Raw genomic sequence first — 20,464 nt, forward strand, 5'->3', positions numbered from 1 at the left:
GCAGCTCAGCCGCGGGGACCTCATCCTGGCCGCGTTAGAGGCGCGGGGCAGTAACCACCATTCACGCAGCTCCTACTTTTCGCTTCGCGAAGTGCGTCAGTCACCGTCAACCCCACCTTGGGCCGCGGCTCCCGCAGGGTCTGTAAGGAGTGCTCGGCCCTCTCCTCCTCTCCTCCAGGCGTCCGGACCACCGTGTCCCAGGGAGTGTCTGAGGCCAGGCTTATCTCCCCAGGAGGATTCCTTCGCCCCCGCGCAGTCCCCACTTCGGCCCGAGGCCAGCAGCCGGCCTCTGGAGGCAGGGGGACTGGGGACGGACCTCGAAGCCGCGCTGCCGGAGACTACAATTCCCAGGCGGCACCGCGGCGCGACGGCAGCGAGCACGTCACTCAGGCACCGCCGGCGGCCCCGGGAAGCAGCGCGGGCGGGGGCAGGGGCTGGGGCCGACCGGGAGGCCGGTGCTGAGGATGGGGGCCGCCCGGCCGCCCCGCGCGTGAGGAGTCCGAGGGGCGCGCCACCCCGTCCTGGGGCGGGCGCCCCCCGGGCCCCGCCAGCCCCGCCCCGCCCGGCGGTCGTGGCCCGGGATGCGAAGTCGGGGGCCGCCGGTGGTGCTGCGCGGGGTGAGAGGCGCGGGGAAGGGGGCTGCCTGCTTCCCTCACCCTCGTCCCCCACCGGCGGACCCCGGCAGGAATTCGGCGGCCGCGCGGCCAGGCCTTCTTAGCGCCCTGACATTTAGGGGGGACAGGTGAACCCGCCGCCCTTCCCCCACCCCACCCTGCCCGAACAGCTGAATCAGAGGGGGCGACCCTGCCCTTTTAAAGAGGCTTTTTCTTGCTCCTGCGGAGGGCCCCCCAGCCATGTCCCCCAGGAGCCCCCTAGAACGCACGGGGACTGCCCCCCATCCTGGCCACTGGGGCCCGCCCTCTGCATCCCGCGGGCAGCCTGTGTGAAGCGGCCTCCCGCAGCCCCTGGCCCCTCCCCCATGGAGGAGGAGGAGTGGGGGGCGGCCAAGGAGTGGGGCACGAGCCCCGCGGGGCCCGTCTGGACCGCAGTGTTCGACTACGAGGCGGCGGGCGACGAGGAACTGACCCTGCGGAGGGGCGACCGCGTCCAGGTGCTTTCCCAGGACTGTGCCGTGTCGGGCGACGAGGGCTGGTGGACCGGGCAGCTACCCAGCGGCCGTGTGGGCGTCTTCCCCAGCAACTACGTGGCCCCCAGCACCCCAGCCGCGCCCGCGGGCCTCCAGCTGCCCCAGGAGATCCCCTTCCACGAGCTGCAGCTAGAGGAGATCATCGGTGTAGGGGGCTTTGGCAAGGTCTATCGGGCCCTGTGGCGTGGCGAGGAGGTGGCGGTCAAGGCCGCCCGGCTGGACCCTGAGCGGGACCCGGCAGTGACAGCAGAGCAGGTGCGCCAGGAGGCCCGGCTCTTCGGAGCCTTGCAGCACCCCAACATCATTGCCCTCAGGGGCGCCTGCCTCAGCCCCCCACACCTCTGCCTGGTGATGGAGTATGCCAGGGGGGGCGCATTGAGCAGGGTGCTGGCAGGGCGCCGGGTGCCCCCTCACGTCCTGGTCAACTGGGCTGTGCAGGTGGCCCGTGGCATGAACTACCTACACAGTGATGCCCCTGTGCCCATCATCCACCGGGACCTCAAGTCCATCAACAGTAAGTGGTGTCCTCCCCAAAAAACTTGCTTCCATAGAGCCTTGTGAGGCCAACCCTAGGTGGTGGGATGGGGACACCAGAAGACACTGCCTGGGGCAAGAAGGGGCAGCAGTATACCTTCAGGGCCAGGTGAGGCAGTCCTTGCCCCATTAAGGGAGGAAAAGGAGGCCCAGAAAGGTTTAAGGAATACCTGCCTCCTGAGCTACAGTTACAGTAGCTCAGTAAATATATATCAGTGAACACTGTGACAGGCCTTGTGTTCCCTGCTGTGAACAGGACAGATGCAGTGCCCGCCTTCATGGCGCTTACTGTCCAGCCACACTGCCGAAGTCCACCAGGCAGAGACAGAAAGAACCTGGCCTGGACTCGAGGTTTCTCAACCTCAGCGCTTGACATTTGGGGCTGGATGATTGCAGGGGGCTGTCTTGTGTGATGTAGTTATTAAGTAGCATCCTTGGCCTCTATCCACTAGATGTCATTAGCATTCCTGGCCTCCCACCCCCAAGTTATGACAACCAAAAATGTCTCCAGACATTGCCGAATGTCCTCTGGAGGGCAAGGTAGCCCTCAATTGAGAACCACTTCCTGGTGTCCTCCTAGGACTCTGCCCCAGCTAGCCAAGACAAACTGGGAAAGATGAGGGAGGAGGAAAAGGGATGTGGCTTCTGTAAAAGCTTCCAAGCTACCTGGCCCATCATAGACTTTCAAAAGTTGATTGGTTGGTTAAATGAGGACTGGGGCTAGATGGAAGGCAAGGTTCCTCGGAACCTACATCTAGATCAAGGAGCTTCTCATGATGTCAGCAAATATTAATTGAGCACCTATCAAGTAGAAGCCCAAGAGGAACCAAAACAGCCATAGTTTCTGCCCTTAATGGCACTCACAATCTAGGGATTTCATTCATTTCCCGGATATTTCCTGAGCACCTGTTGTATATCAGACCCTGTCCTGACCCTTGGGATACAACAGGGAAAAGTCCTACCTTCCTGGCTCTCCCATCCTTCCTCTGCCCCTTGTCACTCCCTTTCATTTCCGCACTTATTTGTTCATTTTTTCATTTGGTATTTACGGGGCCAGATCATATACTAAGCAAGAGAGATCAATAGTGAGTGGGGCCAGCATGGTCCCTGCCCTCACATGATATGTGAGGGTTTTCTCTTTGCCACCCACCCTCACATCTCATCTGTTTCTTTTTTATTATTATTATTCAATATTTTTCATTAATTTTTTAAACTTTTTATTTTATGTTGGAGTATAGCCTGTTCACAATGTTGTGATAGTTTCAGGTGCACAGCAAAGGGACTCAGCCGTACATATACTTGTATCCATTCTCCCCCAAACTCCCCTCCCATCCAGGCTGCCAGGTAACATTGAGCAGAGTTCCCTGTGCTGTACACATCTCATCTATTTCTGATTCCTATCAATTCTACGTCTTGAAATTTGTTTGACTCCATCCCACTATTTTCGTTAGTTGCTAGGCCCCACCACCACCAACTGCAAGCCCCTAGAATAGAGGGACAGAGGGACGGAGTCTTCCGTACCTGCCAGGCCTGGCATTTGTATGCTCAACAGAGAGCTACCAAGTGCCCAGGGTGTGCCAAGCCCTGTACCAGGGCCAGGGAATCGAGCAAGACAGATGGTCCCCATCTTTACTGATGCGCGTGTTCTAACTCCTTTGAAATGCTGGGTCAATGGAGGCAGGACTGGCCACACTCTCCTCTTGAAGGCTGGGGTCCCTTCTCGGCCCTTCCTCATCCCTGCTGATTCACAGCCTGCAGGTGGGGTGTCAGGACACTCTCCCACGCCCCCAAGTTTTTCTGTAGCCAGTGCCACTTGGACAAAGGGTTGGTGGGGCTCTTAGACCAGGGCCTCCTGCTTGGGCAGTGGGACTGCCCCCTGTCTGAGACAAAGCAAACAGGGCCTCCACAGCACAGCTCCCCCGTTCTGCCTCCCCTAAGGAGCTCCTCATCTGACATCATTCATTCATTGGTTCATTCAACTAATAATTCTGAAGCTGAATTAAGTGGACTAGGCACCGTCCTGGGCTCTGGGAATACCGAAGTGAACAAAGCAAGATTCCACACCCCACCCCACCCCCAGCCGCCTTATGGAAGTTATGGTCTGGTGAACAGAAATAGATGGTTGATATTTAAATAGATAAAATTTCAGAGAGTATCAAGGACTGTGAAGGAAATAAAGCCGACTAAGGATGGGGCAGAGGGAGCTCTTTAGGTCATAGTCTGGGGAGGCAATATTTAAGCAGAGACCTGAACCCAGAGGACCCAGCTTCCCAAATATCTGGGCAGGGCAAAGGTCCTGAGGTGGAGACGAAGGTGCCTTGTTGGAGAAACAGCAGGAAGACTGATGAGGTTGGAAAAGCAGGAGTGAGGCAGAGGCAGAAGGAGATGAGGTAATAAAAGTAGATGGGCCAGATCATGTTAACCTTGTGGGCCATGGTGAGGACTTTGGATATTTTATTCAGTGTAGTAGAAGCCATAGAGGGTCTTAAGCAGGGGGTAACATAATCAGATATATATTTTTTAAGTGAATTGATTTAGGCCAAGCCTAGGAGATGTAGAAATAAAGTGTAAGACCATGGGTTGTTCCCTCTGTCACAAGGTCATTCCACAAACAGGAGCTGGTGATTCGAGAAGGGAGGACTTCTGGAAGGTAGAGTCACATGCTAGAGTCTCAAGAGGAGGTGACATTGAGTTGGGTTTGAAAGAAGGGACAAAATTACAGTGTTACCTTGGGGAGTGGTCTGAGCTCTCTAACACTCAGTCTCTTCATCTGCCAGATGGGCGTGATAGTAGGACTGCCTTAATTGTTATGATGACTGGAGAAGTAGCCAGGAATGGCCAAAGATAAGGGTGGAGAAATAAGGAACAATTATGGTGACATCACAGACTAATAACAAGAGCTGCTGCTTTTAGAGAGGCTATTGTTCCTTCAGGAAATAAACCTTTACTACAGCCCTATAAGGTCAATGCCATTATCATCTCCATTTAAGAGAGGAGAAATCTTCTTGTTAAAAATAAAGTGTATAAGGTTATACAACTAAGACGTGGCAGAGCTGGGATTCAAACCCAGGCAGGATACTGTTTGACAGAAGGTAGTAGCATATCACAGCAGTTAAGAGATTGGGCTCTGATGACAGATCTAGTTTGGGTCTTTGCCCCACCATTTTCTCTCTCTCTTTTTTTTTTTTTTTTGGCTGCACCGTGCAGCTTGAGGGATCTCAGTTCCCCAACTAGGGATTGAATGCAGGCCAGGCAAGGAAAGCCTGGAATCCTAACCACTAGGCCACCGGTGAACAACCCCCACCATTTTCTAGCTGTGTGATCTTGGTGACGTGACTTTATCTCTCTGAGCCTCAGTTTGCCAGTCAATAAAATGGGTTGCTTGCTAGTTAAATTGTGTAAAGGGCTTAGCACGATGCCTGTCATATGATAGGCCATGATTGTTATTGTTGTTAGTAACAACCTGAAGCAGCAAGTGAGTTGGAACCATTCAGTGTGCTTGGGGGATAGATCAGTCAGATTTTGTCATAACAATGCTGTGTAACAACCCTCACCCCTGAACCTGGTGTCTTAAAACTCCGTGCCCTTTATTACTGCTCGTACTTTGGAGGCCTGCCAGAGGGTAAACGGATGTAGGCAGGGCTCAGCTGGAGAGGCTTTGCCCCAAGTATTTCTCATCTTCCTTGGACCAGCAGGCTAGCTGAAGCATGCGCTCATGGTGATGGCAGGACAGGAGGGCAAGGAGACATGAGAGGCCTGGGCTTGGAACTGGCACTTTGTCACCCTCTGCCTCATTTTATCAGACAAAGCAAGTCATGTGGCCAACCCAGCGTAAAGGATGGGGAGATACATTCTGCCTCTTTAGTGGAAAGAACTTCGAAGTCACATGGCAAAGAGTATGACACAGAAAGGAGTAGAATTGGGGCCGTGAATGCAGCTACTCACAGCAGGTGACAAAAAGGAAAGGAAAACCATCCCCCTCTGCTCATGGCTTGTAGTTGCCACTTGTGGGGTGGTTGGGAATTCAAGGCCTGGACTGAGGAGAACCAAGGCCATGGCCATCAACCTTTCACTAAGCTCCCCGGAGCCCAGGTTGGAGTCAGGAGGCCAGTGAACTCAGGAGAAGCTCCCCAACCCCTCATGGGAGCCTGGGGCAAGGATTAGACCAGCCCAGCAGGAAAGGATTCATGGTCTTCAAAGCCAGGAAAGGAGCTGCTGCAGAGAGGGGTGGGTGACCCAAGAGAGAGAACAAGTAGGAGATTCCAGCTGAGGCAGGGGCAGGACACGCAGGTCTGGGGTGACCCACCTTTCTTCCTACCCACAGTCCTTATTCTGGAGGCCATCGAGAACCACAGCCTCGCAGACACGGTGCTCAAGATCACAGACTTTGGCCTCGCCCGCGAGTGGCACAAGACCACCAAAATGAGTGCCGCGGGGACTTACGCCTGGATGGCTCCGGAGGTTATCCGTCTCTCCCTCTTCTCCAAAAGCAGTGACGTCTGGAGGTGCTGACAGTGGGACAGGGAAGGCCTCCTGGGAATGGAGGAGGGAGGAAGGGGGAGAGGGCAGAGTGGGAGGGACAGTCTGCCATTGCAGCTGGGATCCGGGTCTGGCAAAGGGGCCCGCCAGCAAGGTTAGACCATCAGACAAGCATCAAAGCAGGTGTCTGCTTTGCTAGCAGAAGTGGCAAAGGTAGCTGAGGAGAGCTTAGATTACAGTTGAAAATTCCAAAGGTGTAAAGATAGGCTATCAGCACCAAAGACCCCTCAAACACCCTTCATTACAATGCCCCCACTCATCAAACAGGAAATTGAAACCTTTAAAGGTAACCATTCATTCATTCATTCATCCATCCAATTGCACTGGGAGCTAGGGATACAGCAGTATATAAAATCAGACCCATTTCCTGCCCACAGGAATAATAAACACATACATACATACATACATAAGAAGCTAAAAAGGCTGTTTTTAAGTTGAAATTGTAAAATAATTATTAAAAGGTAATACGTTAATCCACCAGAAAAAGTACTAGACAGTGTTACAAGCTAGGAGGTTGATTGAAAAGCACGCTGAGGGCTGGAGATGACCTTGGGAAGGGCTTTTCTGAGAAGTGGTACTTGAGCCGAGTTCTGGAGGACAAGAAGGAGCCAGTTGTGCCAAGTTTAGGGGAAGAAGCTTCCCAGGCAGAGGGAACAGCTTCCATGAAGGAGATACTGAGGTGAGAGTGAGCACGGTGTGTTCCTGAAAGGAACAGGCGGCTGCAGCAGAGCAGGCTAGGAGGAAAGTAGTAGGAATGACGGAGGAGAGAGAGCCAGAGGGCCCTGCAGGTGAGAGAGCGGACTCCAGGCTTATTCTAAGTGCATTGGAAAGAGGCATTTGTGAATGACATGATCTGATTTAGCACCACAAAGGCTCCCTCAGTTGATGGATAGTAGGGGACAGGAGTTGAGGCAGGAGGCCAATGAGGAGGCTGTTTGTCGCCTGCAAGACGTGGTGACAGCAGAAACTCTACCTACTGGGGGGAAGCCAAACCCAGATCAATCCCCGGCTGAGGCTCCAGATGGACCAAGCAGCAAAGTCATGGTACTGGGGCAGACAAACCAGACAGGAAGTCTCAACTAGAGCAGTGCAGCCGTTTGGCAGGGAGTTTAGTCTTGCTTCACATAAGGCATTAATTTATGGTCCCAAACACTTATAGAAGCCATATTTCAGTGGCAAGGAACAGAAAACCCAAAATAAAAACCAGACTGATGTTTTTGATCTCATGTTAAAAGCCCAGGACTCATAGGGTACCCCCAGCATTAGGGATTCAGTGTCCTATGTTAGGGGTTTTCAACGGGGGTGTCATTTACATTGGGCAGGATCATTCTTCCTTGTGTGGTACTGTCCTCTACCTTTCAGAATGCTATGTATCCATGGTCCCCAGCCATTGTGACAATCAAAACATCCCCACAGTTTTCCAGAGACATGGGAGAGGTCGGGGGATGGGGGAAGGTCTGGCCACCTCCAGTTACAAGCCACTGTTACTTTCTTCCACCTTGTATAGCCTCCATTCCCAAGTCCACTTCATAGTCCAAAATGGCTGCTTGAGCTCCAGCTTTTATGTCTATATTCCAACCAGTAGGAAGGAGAAAAGAGGAAAGGGGACCCCTTCCCTCTAAGGACACTTCCTGGAAGTTAGTTGCACACTACACACTTCTGTATCCCACTGGCCAGAATCATTATCATATGGGCACACTTAGATGCAAAGGAGGGTGGAAAATTACTTCAGGCAGCATTTGCCCAGCTCAGATTCACCAGTGTTGTCATTGAGAAAGAAGGGGAGGCTGTCAGCTACCTGAGGGCAGGGGTTGTGGATTCTTATTCCAGTACCTGGAATAGTGCCTGGCACACAGCAGACATTTAGTAAGCATATGCTGAATGAATGCATGTGTGGAAATGGGGAGCACAGGGATCTACTGTATGTTAGGCACCACATAAAACAGTGATCAGGACCCAGAAGGAGCACAGTTTACTGGAGAAGATGGACACGCAGAAGACTGTAGCACAGTGATGCATGCTCTGGAATTGTGTAGCCATTAAGGACACTGTCGTGGACATCAGACAGACCTGAGTCTCAGTGTGGCTCCACCACTTATGAGCTGTGTGACTTTAAGGAAGCAGCTTAACCTCTCTGAGCCTGCACCTGCTCATTGGATAAAATGGAGATCATGCCTTCTGCCTTGCAGGACTGTTGTGAGGCCTTGAGCAGTGCTGGCCTGGAGTAAGTGCTTTATAAATGTTAAATAGTGTTAACTTGTTTTTAGAGGTAAGTGCAGAGGGTTCTATGGAAACATAGTGAAGGGGCCTCCAACCCAGTTTTGGAAGCTGTGGAATCAAGGAAGGCTTCCTGGTAAAGGGGGCACCTGAGTTGTGACTTAAAGGACAGTTAGGCAAAGGGAAGGGTGCTCTTGACCAAGGGAACAGCATGGGCAAAGGCCAGAGGTTAGGAAGAGCAGTGTTTGTTCAACTGTTCAGGGTGGCTGCAAGATGAAGCTGGGGTTGGTACAGGGCTGAGTGTTTAGAGTGTTTAGAGGTGAGGCTGCAGGGGTCATTAAGATCAGGGCTAATAAGGGTGAATTTGCCCAGTGGGCACAGAAAACCCACTGAAGGTTTTCATGCAGAGGAGAGGGAAGAGAGGCAGAGCAAAGGAGAGACGTCAGAGAACCAACCCCACCACATCTATTTGAGATCAAGACGATGGAGGTCAAATCAGGTTCTTGTGGTCTTATTGGCCAGGGCTGGGATGTTGGGGGGAGGAGGCCCACCATGGGACCAGAGGCAGGGCTGGGGTGTAGGTGAGGATTAGGGAGAGCTATGGCATCACCCCTCCCTCTCCCCCACCTGCAGCTTCGGGGTACTGCTCTGGGAGCTGCTGACAGGGGAGGTCCCCTACCGTGAAATCGACGCCTTGGCCGTGGCATATGGCGTGGCTATGAACAAGCTGACTCTGCCCATTCCCTCCACATGCCCCGAGCCCTTTGCCCGCCTACTGGAGGGTGAGCCAGGGCCCCGTGGAGAGGGTAGGCTCAGCTTGGGGTGGCAGGGGCTCTCAGGCCCAGACCTCACTCTTTCACACACATCCATACCTATTGGCCCAGGAGTGAGGGAGAAGGGGCTGGACCATGGGACCATGAACATTTTCCCCCACCACTGGCTCCATGGCCTCCAGACCTTTGTTCTGGCCAGGCCCACAGCTCTTGAGGGCCACCTGTTAGGATTTACTGGCCCTGGGATTCCTCCCTGACCCTTGATTCTACCACCAGTCAGGGAACACGTCCCTGAGTTTCTCTCCCCAGAGTTTCATGAAGTGAAACATTGCCAGGAAGTTGGCTTTGGATTCCTTCCCCTTGGCTCCTTGGGAGGTGTTTGCCCACAGTCCCTTAAAGACCTGCCTCCACCGAGCAGGCTGATGCCCCGGAGCATGGCCACTGACCTCTCCACTCCCACTGCTGTCCTTCCCACCCCCACCCCAGAATGCTGGGACCCAGACCCCCACGGGCGGCCAGATTTTGGCAGCATCTTGAAGCAACTTGAAGTCATCGAACAGTCAGCCCTGTTCCAGATGCCGCTGGAGTCTTTCCACTCACTGCAGGAAGACTGGAAGCTGGAGATTCAGCACATGTTTGATGACCTCCGGACCAAGGAGAAGGTGAAGGCAGGGGGCAGGGTGGGAGGGATGGAGCAAGATGCCTGAGTTCTGATGCCTTGGATGGGGCCAAAGAGCCCCTTCCCCTGAGCCCAGGGGTCTTTGGGTCCATGCAGGGCCAAGGGAGCCTCTTTTGCATATTAAGAAAATACAGCCTCCTGCTGGCAGATTGATGAGAAAAGGTAGTCTGCACTGAAGTACTTACAAGTGACAGTGCATGAGGTCAGGGATTGGCTTAAAAATTCTACAGCAAAAAAGAGGGAGAGGGACTTCCCTGCTGGTCCAGTGGTTAAGACTCCACACTTCCAGTGCAGGGGGCTTGGGTTCAATCCCTGGTCAGGGAACTAAGATCCCACCTCCCATGCAGCACAGCCAAAAGATTAAAAAAAAAAGGGGGGGGGGGCGGGGGGAGAGAAGGAAGGTGATACATGAAAAAAGATTTGCAAAGTATAGATAATTGTTGGGTGATGGGTGCCCGGGGTGCACTTTTCTCTCCACTTTTGTGGATGTTTTCCAAATTAAAAACTTAAAAATCAAAGAGAAAAAAAGAAAGAAAAAAAAAAGCCACCCTTTTGGGCTAACACCATACCTCAGCCCTGGCACACAGTCTGGCCAGTGAAGTGTGAGTTGGAATGGGCCCCCAATTTGCTCTACAGCAGGACGGCCCTGTGCAGGACACCAACCAGACCCAGGAGCCCTGGAGCCATCCCCGGGGGCAGAGTAGCTAAGCCCCTCTCCCCAAGCCACCCATCTGCTCTCCAGGAGCTCCGGAGCCGGGAGGAGGAGCTGCTACGGGCGGCGCAGGAGCAGCGCTTCCAGGAAGAGCAGCTGCGGCGGCGCGAGCAGGAGCTGGCCGAGCGTGAGATGGACATCGTGGAGCGTGAGCTGCACCTGCTCATGTGCCAGCTGAGCCAGGAGAAGCCCCGTGTCCGCAAACGCAAGGGCAACTTCAAGCGCAGCCGCCTGCTGAAGCTGCGGGAAGGCGGCAGCCACATCAGCCTGCCCTCCGGTACCTGCCTACGTCCCCTAAGCATCCCCAAGAGGCCGCTCGGAGCATCCCTAACCCAGGGGTTATCTCTTCCTTTTATTTATTTATTTTTTAAACTTTTTTTTATTGCTAAATATATCATACCTACAGAAAATGACCAAAAAACTGTACAGCTTAATGAGTTAATAGAATCTCTCCCATGAAAGCAGCCACCCCAGACACCTCCACACGCCCCCTCCAGACACATCCCCCTGCTGTTTCCTGCTGTCTTAACTTTTAGGGCAATCAATTCCTTACTTTTCCTTATAGTTTTGTCTCCCTGCTATTTGTTTAATATCTTTTAATCTGCCTCTTTTTCCTCCTTGCCAATAATTTGTCAAGGAACTGCTTCATTTATCCTGTAGCATTTCCCACAGTCTGGATTTTGCTGCTTCCTTCTCCCTGGTTATCTCTTAACATGTCCCTCTGTCCCCTGAGGGACAATTTCCTATAAATTGGTATAAGATTAAACCATGTGAAACTGCTGATGTTCAGCCATTTTTGACCTACAGAAACAGAAGTTTCATGTGGCTCAACCTAACAGTTGGATCTCAGAGCTTAATCAGGTTTAACTTCAGGTTTGAATTTTTTTTTTTTAAGACTGCTTTCTAGGTAACATCAAAAGGCACATCACACTGATTGTGTCTCTTTGTTACAAGAGATGTTACAAGCCCTAGAGCGTGGTGCCTAGAATAGCACCAGCCAACAGAAATATAATGCAAGCCCCATGTGTAATTTTACATTTTCTAGTAGCCATATGAAAAAAAGGGGGGGAAAACAGGTGAAATTAACTTTAATAATATATTTTGTTTAGCCCAATATACCCAAAATGTTATAGTCTCACCTGTAGTCAGTACAAGAAAAATTCTTAATGAGATATTTTACCTTCTTTTTTTCCACACTAAATCTTTGAAATCCAGCGTGTGTTTTATATTTATAGTGCATCTCAATCTGGGCTCTAAATTTTTATCAAAATTCTTGACCTGTATTTAGAGTTCATAAAATACAGTTTAAAAAGCAGATTCTCATACCAAAGTTGGTCCAGACATGCTTAAATGTTTCCAATGACTGAACTGAGTATCTGTTTTTAAAAGTAAACTTAAATTACTTACAACTAAATAAATAAAGGTAAAACTCTCCAGTTCCTCAGTTGCACAAGCCACATTTCAAGTGCCCACTTGCCACCATATTGGATACTCAGGCTTAGATCCTCAGGGCAGCAGATCTCAAACCTGAGTGTGCATCAGAGGTAACTGGGGGACTTTTACACCACAGTTAGATTGCTGCACCTCACCCCCAGAGTTCCTGATTCAGGGGGGGCCCAAGAATCTGCATTTCCAAGAGGTTTCCGCTTGCCGTTGATGCTGCTGGTCTGGGAACACACCTTGAGAACCACTGCATTAAGGAATGCAAGATGGTGGCATTCCTTCTATGCTTCTACAACGGGAACTTCTCTTTGGCTACCCATAGAACCATGTGCTTAGGGAAGTGTTTTTCTTTTTGCAGGCTTTGAACATAAGATCACAGTCCAGGCCTCTCCAACCCTGGACAAGCGGAAAGGATCAGACGGGGCCAGCCCACCTGCAAGCCCCAGCATCATCCCCCGGCTGAGGGCCATTCGCTGTGAGTATCTCCCAAGGCCCTGATCAGTCATCAGTCAGTAAGCAAACTTCTCTGAGCACATATCTTGCACCAAGCCAGAGCAACATCAGGGGACCAGACAGGCAGGGGTCCCTCCTTCATTCTCATCAGTTACAACAAGTTAACAAGTTGGTGAGCAGGATAATTTCCTGTAGTGATAAGCACTATAAAGGAAATCAGGGAAGGGAATAAAACAGAAGAGTTGCTGTTTTTAAATCACAAGGAAGGCCTCCTGTCAGGGGTTTGAGCAGGGACTTGCATGGTAAGGAGGAGTATCGCATGCAGAGATCTGATGGAACAGTATCCCTGGCAGAGGGAACAGCAAAGGCGAAGGCCCAGAGGCGGGGACAAGTATGGTGTGTTTATCAGCTGGAAAGGCCAACTTGGCTGGAGTAGAACAAATGGGAAGGAGAACAGTAGGTCTATGGTCAAGGGTTCAACAAAGGAGGATCGCACTGGGCCTTAAGAGCTGGGATAAAGAATCTGATTTTATTTTAAATGTGATGGGGAGTCTCTGGAGGACTGTGAGCAAGGCAGTGATGTGGTAAAATTTGCCTTTTCCCTCTGGCTGCCATGAGGAGTAGGGATCACAGGAGGGCAGGAGTAAAGGTGGGAGACGAGAGACGAGGGCACTGGGCCAGGGCAGGGGCTCTGAAGAGGGGGGTGGCCAGTCAGTTACACGGCAGTCAGGGTTTGCTGATGCGTTGAAGGATACCCGGCCGGCTTCCCCGTCTATTCTGCCCCTGGCCTCGCCCCACACACCACCCCCACACGCACTTCTGTTTGGGCACCGGCTTTGTACCAGGCCCCAGAGGTCATTCTCCTGAGGGGACGCAAAGACAAATAATGACCAAACAGTGGCAGTCAGTACTGGTATCGGGGTGCGTTCAACATGGGATAGGAACGGAGGAGAGAGAGCAACTGACTCTCCAGGAAGCAAGCTGCTCCAGAACACTCCACAGGGCCTTGGCATCTGCTGGTGCCTCTGCCTGAAAGGCTCCTCTCCCTTGTGTCTGCTTGACTCCCTCCCTCACCTCCTACAAGTCTTTGCTGAGGTTTCTCCTGCTCACACATGAGACCTTCCCTAACTCCCCACCGCTTACCTGCTTTGTATATCCCACAGCCCGCTTCCCAGATGAAGTACCTAGTGTGACTCTAGTTGATTGTCCATCTTCACCCACTAAAATGTAAACAACTCAGGGCAGGGACTTTCATCTGCTTTGACCGCTGCTGTCTTCTCAGCACCTGCCACAGCACTTGACACATAGTAGGTGCTAGTAAACATTTGGGAATGAACGCATGGCTAAAGGGTTAGGCTGTGAGGAGTGACAGGTGAGGAAACTGAGGAAGCTGGGACATGGTCCTGACAGCAGTGGGGAGCTATGGAAGGATGTAGAGCAGGGAAGGGTCCTGATTGGAGTTAGAGTCCAAGCTACCTTGGGCTTGCAGGTGGAGGGTGGGACCAAGAGGGAAAGAGTAAGGCTGGGAGCTCAACCGGGACAGACCTTATAAGACCCAATCACCAAGTGGCTTTTCTTGGCCCAGTGACGCCTGTGGATGGTGGTGGCGGAAGCAGCAGTGGCAGCAGTGGTGGCAGTGGGACATGGGGCCGCAACAGTGGACCCCCAAAGAAGGAAGAACTTGTTGGGGGCAAGAAGAAGGGCCGGACCTGGGGGCCTAGCTCCACGCTGCAGAAGGAGCGGGCTGGAGGAGAGGAGAGGTATTGGCTACGGGAGCCCACCCCACGCCCTGTGCCTCTTCCCCAAGCCCTTGGCAGCCAGGAGGCCTGTGACCCCCCCCAATCTTTGGTACCCCCTGCAGGCTGAAGGCCCTGGGAGAAGGAAGCAAACAGTGGTCATCAAGTGCCCCCAACCTGGGCAAATCCCCCAAACACACACCCATCGCCCCAGGCTTTGCTAGCCTCAATGAGATGGGTAAGAGGGTAAGGGTGCCTTTAAAAGGGAGGGGGAGGGGACCTTCCCTGGCAAAGGGGAACTTAACCCAAGACCAAGGGATGACCATTACCCAGGGTTGTGAGGAGGGAGCCGGATTTCACTGGGCCAGAGGGTAGGAGGCATTCCTGGAATGGGAGACAGTCAGTGCCTGGGGTGTGGGGGTCACTCGCAGGGGGAGGGGGTTTGAGGAGAGAAATATTCGAGAACCACGCTTAGTGGGACTTGGTGGAGGGGCCACTGGGGGCAACCCGTTGCCTCCAAGTCCCCGGGGGGTGGGCCAAGGGGCCGGGGGCCCAGAGTTGAGCGAGTCAAGTCCAGTGACGGCCCTCTCCCGGTTGCAGAGGAGTTCGCGGAGGCGGACGGAGGCAGCAGCGTGCCGCCCTCCCCCTACACCACCCCATCCTACCTCACGGTGCCGCTGCCCGCCCAGCCCTCCCCGGGGGCGCGGGCGCCGTGGGAGCCCACCCCGCCCGCCCGGCCCGGGCACGGCTCGCGGCGGCGCTGCGAGCTGGCGCTGCTGGGCTGCGCCACGCTGCTGGGCGCCGTGGGCCTGGGCGCCGACGTGGCCGAGGCGCGCGCGGCCGACGGCGAGGAGCAACGGCGCTGGCTCGACGGCCTCTTCTTCCCTCGCGGCGGCCGCTTCCCGCGGGGCCTCAGCCCGCCCGGGCGCTCCCCGGGCCGCCGCGACGACGCGGCCCCCGGCCCGGGCCTGGCGCCCTCGGCCACCCTCGTGTCGCTGTCGTCGGTGTCCGACTGCAACTCCACGCGTTCGCTGCTGCGCTCCGACAGCGACGAGGCCGCGCCGGCCGCGCCCTCCCCGCCGCCCTCCCCACCCGCGCCCCCGCCCAGCACCAATCCCCTGGTGGACCTGGAGCTGGAGAGCTTCAAGAAGGACCCCCGCCAGTCGCTCACACCCACCCACGTCACGGCCGCGCGCGCTGTGAGCCGCGGGCACCGGCGGACGCCGTCGGACGGGGCGCTGGGGCAACGGGGGGCGCCCGAGCCCACGGGCCCCGGCCCTGGTGAGTGAGGTTCCACGCGCCCAGGGCGCGGAGAAAGGCCCATATCCTATGCCTCTGCCAAAGACCTATGTCCCAGCCCAAAGACGACCCCCTGGATGCCGAGGCGTCCTCCTGCTTAGCATGGGGAGGAAGGGTCTGTGTCCCCATGGCCCCCCACTGCTTCTTGAGGCATTGTGTGGGGTCCCTGGGTAATTGAGACGTAGGATGTAGCAGGGGCAGCAAACTGTAATCCCCACAGGGCCCAGGCAGGTGACGTTAGTGGCAACAGCAATTACTGGAGCTGACACCCGTGTGCTAGGCACTGTTCTCTCTCGTTTTATTCATACAGCAAAGATGATTAGAACAGATAGAAGCTAAGTACCTGCTATCAGGCACTGTGCTGCTTGTTCTACAATTACTGTGATTTAATTTAATCCCCACTTTTGTAGCCAGGTGTTGTCATCCCCATTCACAGATGGCAGTATGCCTAAGGTGTCTTTGTGGGTCTTTGTGAACCTGGCCCAGTGCCGGAGAAGTGGGAGGGATGAGGGCTTTGTCTAGAGTAGCAGCAAGGAAACGGGGCTCTGAAAGATAAAGGACTGTGCCCAGAGTGGTGCCCAGATGAGTGAGCAATTGTGGGGGAGGGGTGACTAGGTAAAGGTCCAAACCCTGCTGGAAAGTGGGCCCAACAAAATCAGCAGATTTTTCAAGAGAAGTCAAATTCCAATTTTCATGTAAATGCCCCTGGCTTTTAAACACCACCCTCTGGCCCACCCTACTCACCTCATCTGATCCTCTCTTACCAGGCCCTCGAGATCCTCTGGACTTCCCCCGTCTGCCTGACCCCCAGGCCCTGTTCCCCACCCGCCGTCGGCCCCCTGAGTTCCCTGGCCGCCCCACCACCCTGACCTTCGCCCCAAGACCCCGGCCAGCTGCCAGCCGTCCCCGCCTGGACCCCTGGAAACTGGTCTCCTTCGGCCAAACACTCAACATCTCTCCTCCTAGCAGGCCGGACACTCCTGAGAGCCCCGGGCCCCCTAGCATGCAGCCCACGCTGCTTGACATGGACATGGAGGGGCAGAGCCAGGACAGCACAGTGCCTCTGTGTGGGGCCTATGGCTCCCGCTGAGGCCTGCCCTCCACCGCCCGCCTGGGCAGCCATGAATGTAGCGCCCCAGGCCCCGCCCCAGCCCACCGTGCCACAAGGCAGGGGAGGCCCTGGGCAGGATACGCACTCTATTTATTGGGGAAGTGGGGGAGGGAGGACACTTAATTTATTCCTTTGTACCCCAGGGGGTGGGGCCCTGTGCCTGCCCTGCGGTGGGGGGTGGGGGTGGGGGGTGGGCAGGGATACTCAGGGACTGGGTATCATGGGGGATTCGGCACAAAATGCAGCATTAAAGGTAACCCCTGCCCCCTACCGCGCTTGGCTGTGTGTCTTTCCCTGGCCCAGGCCCTGATCCTAGATCATCCCCAGTGGGACACCCCATGCTCCCTCTCAGGCCTCTCTGGATTTCTGGGGTCCAGGAGGTGAAACCCAGGCCCATGCCCCTCCCGGGCCCCCACAAGAATACCACACAAAAGAGGTTATGGTCACCAGTGACAAGTGCTTTACCAGTGAACACATGAGTCGGGGAAGTTACATGGTGAGGTGGGGGGTCATGGGGGTAGGGACAGCCCCCCCAGGTTGGCCTTAGCCAATGACATCCCGAGCCCCAGACCCGGACCCAGCCCCAGCCCCACTGTCTTCCCGCTGAAGGCGGCAACGGTTCATCTTCAGCTGAGTCAGCTGGATGTAGCGCAGGACGTTGGTGTCTGCAGGGGAGGTGGGCAGGGCATTATCTGGGTGTCCTGGGACAGCAGGTGACATCTGCACCACCTGGGCTCAAACTTCATGGTCCCCAGCCTTCAGTGGCTCCCCCATACAGCTGCTATTGCCAGAGCTCTTCTCCAAAAGCCCCAGCCAAGCTAGCGGAGCAGCGCGTGTTGCACCTCCACACTTTTGCATCTGCTGTGCCCTCTGTCAGGCATGCCTCTGCTCAGAGTCTCCAGTCACACTTCGCACCCTCCAGTAACATCTGCAAGAAGCCTGTTCTCTCCAAACCGCTTAGCAGGAAAACTCATCTCGCCTCCGCTCCCACACCCTGTGTCATGCACCTGTTGTGTTCCCTCTTTATTGGCTCATAATACAGAACTGAGTATTGTGTCTGCCCCACCCCCCCCACATACACACACCCCATGATCTCCCACAGGGGGAGGAACAAGCATCCAGCTCTGCCAACCCCACTCTCTGCCAATTCCCTGGGATTGCCAGGAAACAGGTGAATGAATAGGTGAGTGTGTGAATGGGTTAGTGAGCGAGTAGATGGATGAGTTTGGGGGGAGGGGTAAATGGAGATGGAGGAGGGGGGTTGTGAGTAGCCAGGGAAGTGGCTGAGTAGGTGAATAGGAGGCATCAGGATGGGTTAATGATGGAAAAAATGAGAGGTGATTGGGTGAATGTCAGAGGAATGATGGGTGAGTGGACACGAATGAATGGCAGGCGAGTGGATGAGTGGGTGTGTAAGGAGTAGATGGGTGGAGAGTGGACGTGGGATAGGGGGTGCAGCATTCACTGAAGCGGTTCTGCCCTGATCCTCCTGCCCTTGTTTCCACCTCCCTAACCCCTTTCCCTACTCCCTCCCACCCCTCACCTGTGGGCTCGCGGCTGCGGGCCTCCTGCAGGTAGCGCAAGGCGCGTGCATAGTCGCCCAGGTGGTAGAAGGCAATGCCGGCGCGGTAGGTAGCCTTGAAGTTGCCCTGCTGCTTCTCCAGCACCTTGAGGCAGTACTCGCGCACCCGCTCATAGTTCACCAGCTCCGACTGCAGCAGGCAGGCTGCGGAGCACCACGACCGGTGCTCTCAGAGCCCGTAGACACCCCAGGCCTCACCTGACCGCGAGGAGCCTGGCCTTCAGGCTTCAGAGAACCCCTTCCCTTTCCCACGGCTGAGCCCGGCCTAAGGTATTGCTCAGGCCACCGCCGGCAGCCAAGCTTCGGACCAATCAAGACACAATCAATCTGCGCCGCCGCTAGAGGGCGCGAAAAACACAGACAGGGGCACTCGGGTACTTAGGGGGGAGATGTCTGCAGGCAAGCTTACTAAGCGACCTCAGAAGTGAGGGATGGGTCCTTGAATGGCTCATCCAGGTTAAGTTTTTCTCACCTGAGGTTCGCAGGTGGCAGCCCAAAGCCCATTTCCTGCAATCCCAGCTCCTCCCGTCCTTGTGGTCCCCTAGACTCCCAGCCCCTCTTCCTGATCAAGTTCTGAGGTATCCCCCCACGGACTCCAGCCCTTGTCCCTTCAAGCCTTCAGCACCACCACCCCACCCCCAGCCTTGACGAGTATTTCTCACGTCCCACCCCTCTCACATATGCACCCTCTGAGCTCCCCGACGGCCCCGTACCCGTGAGAGAGTCATAACATTCCACCTCCGTGTTCTCCACCAGGCGCCGCTGCTCCTCACTGAGGCGGGCTGGCCCTGGGCTGGTGGCGGGCCCGGGGGCGGGGGCAGGCAGGCCTCCAGGGCGGGCGCCCTGCGCCGCCTTCAGCTGCAGCAGTGCCCGGTGATACTTGCCGATGGCTTCCCGGAACTTCTTCTCTCGGTAGCAGCGCTGACCCTCCGCCTTAAACGCCACAGCGGCCCGCAGGCTGCTGTCGAGCGCCGCACCCAGGCCCCCCGACGGCTCTGGGGCAGGACTGGACCGAGCCGACCCATGGCGGGGGCTGGGGCCCGGCGGGGAAAGGGCGGGAGGCGGGCGCGGCGGAGGCTCCGGGGCAGCGCTGAGCATCAGCACCGGGGACAGCGCGCCGCGCTGCATTGTGGGAAACTCCTGCGGCCGCCGCTGCAGCTACCGCATCGCCCCCCGCGGGGCTGGTCCCCACCCTTTCTCCGCCCCCGCACCTCCGGCAGCCGACTCTGGCTGCCCCCTATGGGTCTAGAGAAACCCCTCAAGACTTCCCCACTCTCTCCTTCAAATCCCTTCTTCCCAATCCCCTTACCCTCCCCACCCTCCTGCTTGCTCTCCTCTCTCACGCCCAAAGAAAGCTCCTAAACCTTTCTAGAAGGAAAGAACAAGTCGGGGGAAAGAGAAGGAAGATAACAACCTCGCGGAAAACCGGTTTTCAGGCTGCTAGGCATTTGGCATGCTGGATAAGAACACACACTATGGACTCAAGCTGCCCAGATTCAAATACCTGCTTATTTTCTCACTAGTTGTATGAGTTGGACAAATCACCTGAATTACCCGGAACTCTGTATCCTCATCAGTAACATAGGACTGTGGTAGGAACTTTGGAACCCATTCGTTTATCTATTCAACAAACAAATATTCACTGATATATTTCTGCGCCCAACTCTAGGACCGGGTGATGCTGGGACGTACCAGGGACTAAGAGAGCCTCAGATTCTACCCTCACTGGGTCCCTAGGCAAGTGGGGAGACAGAGCAATGACCAGAGAGTGGCAACCCAGAGCGGGCTAGCCTGGGAAGTACAGGCAGGGGGTGTTGGAGCTGGGATGGGGGAAGAACAACAGGCTCTGAGGGCCCAGAGGAGGCACCCAGCATAGGCTGAGGTGGAGAGTGAAGACTTCCTGGAGGAGGGGAGAACTTGATGAACAAGCCCTCATCGAGCTCACTGTCTGGGTAGGAAAAGCAGTGGGAAAGCAGTCAAGTGACAGCCCAGAGTGAGGGTCACAATAAGAAAGGAGTGTAGAGAAGGAAACCCATGAGAGGCTTTCGAGAGAAAAACTGAGGGTGAATGACTGTCCTTCAACCCTCCTTAGCCACTTACTCAGTGGTGGGACCTTGGCCAAGCTCCTTGGTTGCCGAGACCAGCTCGGCGACTCGAAGTGAGTGACGGGTGCCGCAGGCTTGAAGAAGACACAGACACAGACTGAAGAGAAAAGTGGGACGGGGGGCTCAAGACCTCT

The 20,464-nt window shown here is 55.0% G+C and overlaps 2 protein-coding genes across 3 annotated transcripts; one reads left to right on the forward strand and one right to left on the reverse strand.

Annotated features, from left to right (window-relative positions):
• Window positions 1–382: 382 nt before the first annotated feature.
• MAP3K10 (mitogen-activated protein kinase kinase kinase 10) lies at window positions 383–16,812 on the forward strand. Of its 2 annotated transcripts, XM_057712074.1 has the most exons (11): window positions 383–1,402; window positions 1,586–1,661; window positions 6,006–6,186; window positions 9,071–9,219; window positions 9,697–9,872; window positions 10,632–10,878; window positions 12,403–12,519; window positions 14,083–14,257; window positions 14,359–14,471; window positions 14,834–15,514; window positions 16,300–16,812. In XM_057712074.1, the coding sequence occupies exons 1-11, from the start codon at window positions 980–982 to the stop codon at window positions 16,620–16,622; spliced, it is 2,661 nt and encodes an 886-aa protein (XP_057568057.1). In that variant the 5' UTR covers window positions 383–979; the 3' UTR covers window positions 16,623–16,812. The 2 variants fall into 2 exon arrangements, with proteins under 2 accessions (XP_057568057.1, XP_057568056.1); XM_057712073.1 differs by having other exon boundaries at window positions 383–1,661.
• A 268-nt stretch (window positions 16,813–17,080) lies between these two features.
• On the reverse strand, window positions 17,081–19,361 carry TTC9B (tetratricopeptide repeat domain 9B). Its single transcript, XM_057712080.1, has 3 exons — window positions 18,939–19,361; window positions 18,187–18,369; window positions 17,081–17,308 (listed from the first exon to the last, which is right to left on the reverse strand). Exons 1-3 carry the CDS (start codon window positions 19,351–19,353, stop codon window positions 17,187–17,189), a joined length of 720 nt encoding a protein of 239 aa, XP_057568063.1. The 5' UTR covers window positions 19,354–19,361; the 3' UTR covers window positions 17,081–17,186.
• Window positions 19,362–20,464: the final 1,103 nt, after the last annotated feature.

This window comes from Hippopotamus amphibius, chromosome 16 (assembly GCF_030028045.1).
Source record: "Hippopotamus amphibius kiboko isolate mHipAmp2 chromosome 16, mHipAmp2.hap2, whole genome shotgun sequence".
NCBI lineage: Eukaryota > Metazoa > Chordata > Mammalia > Artiodactyla > Hippopotamidae > Hippopotamus > Hippopotamus amphibius.

Bases quoted from the DNA above. Each gene is read 5' to 3' on its own strand.
- MAP3K10 (XM_057712073.1), top strand. From the start codon at position 980: ATGGAGGAGGAGGAGTGGGGGGCGGCCAAGGAGTGGGGCACGAGCCCC. The intron at 14,472-14,833 runs GTAAGAGGGTAA...TCCCGGTTGCAG, and splicing joins TGCTAGCCTCAATGAGATGG to AGGAGTTCGCGGAGGCGGAC. The intron at 15,515-16,299 runs GTGAGTGAGGTT...CTCTCTTACCAG, and splicing joins GCCCACGGGCCCCGGCCCTG to GCCCTCGAGATCCTCTGGAC.
- TTC9B (XM_057712080.1), bottom strand. From the start codon at position 19,353: ATGCAGCGCGGCGCGCTGTCCCCGGTGCTGATGCTCAGCGCTGCCCCG. The intron at 18,370-18,938 runs GTACGGGGCCGT...GGTGCTCCGCAG, and splicing joins ATGTTATGACTCTCTCACGG to CCTGCCTGCTGCAGTCGGAG. The intron at 17,309-18,186 runs GTGAGGGGTGGG...CCTCCCCTGCAG, and splicing joins CCGCAGCCGCGAGCCCACAG to ACACCAACGTCCTGCGCTAC.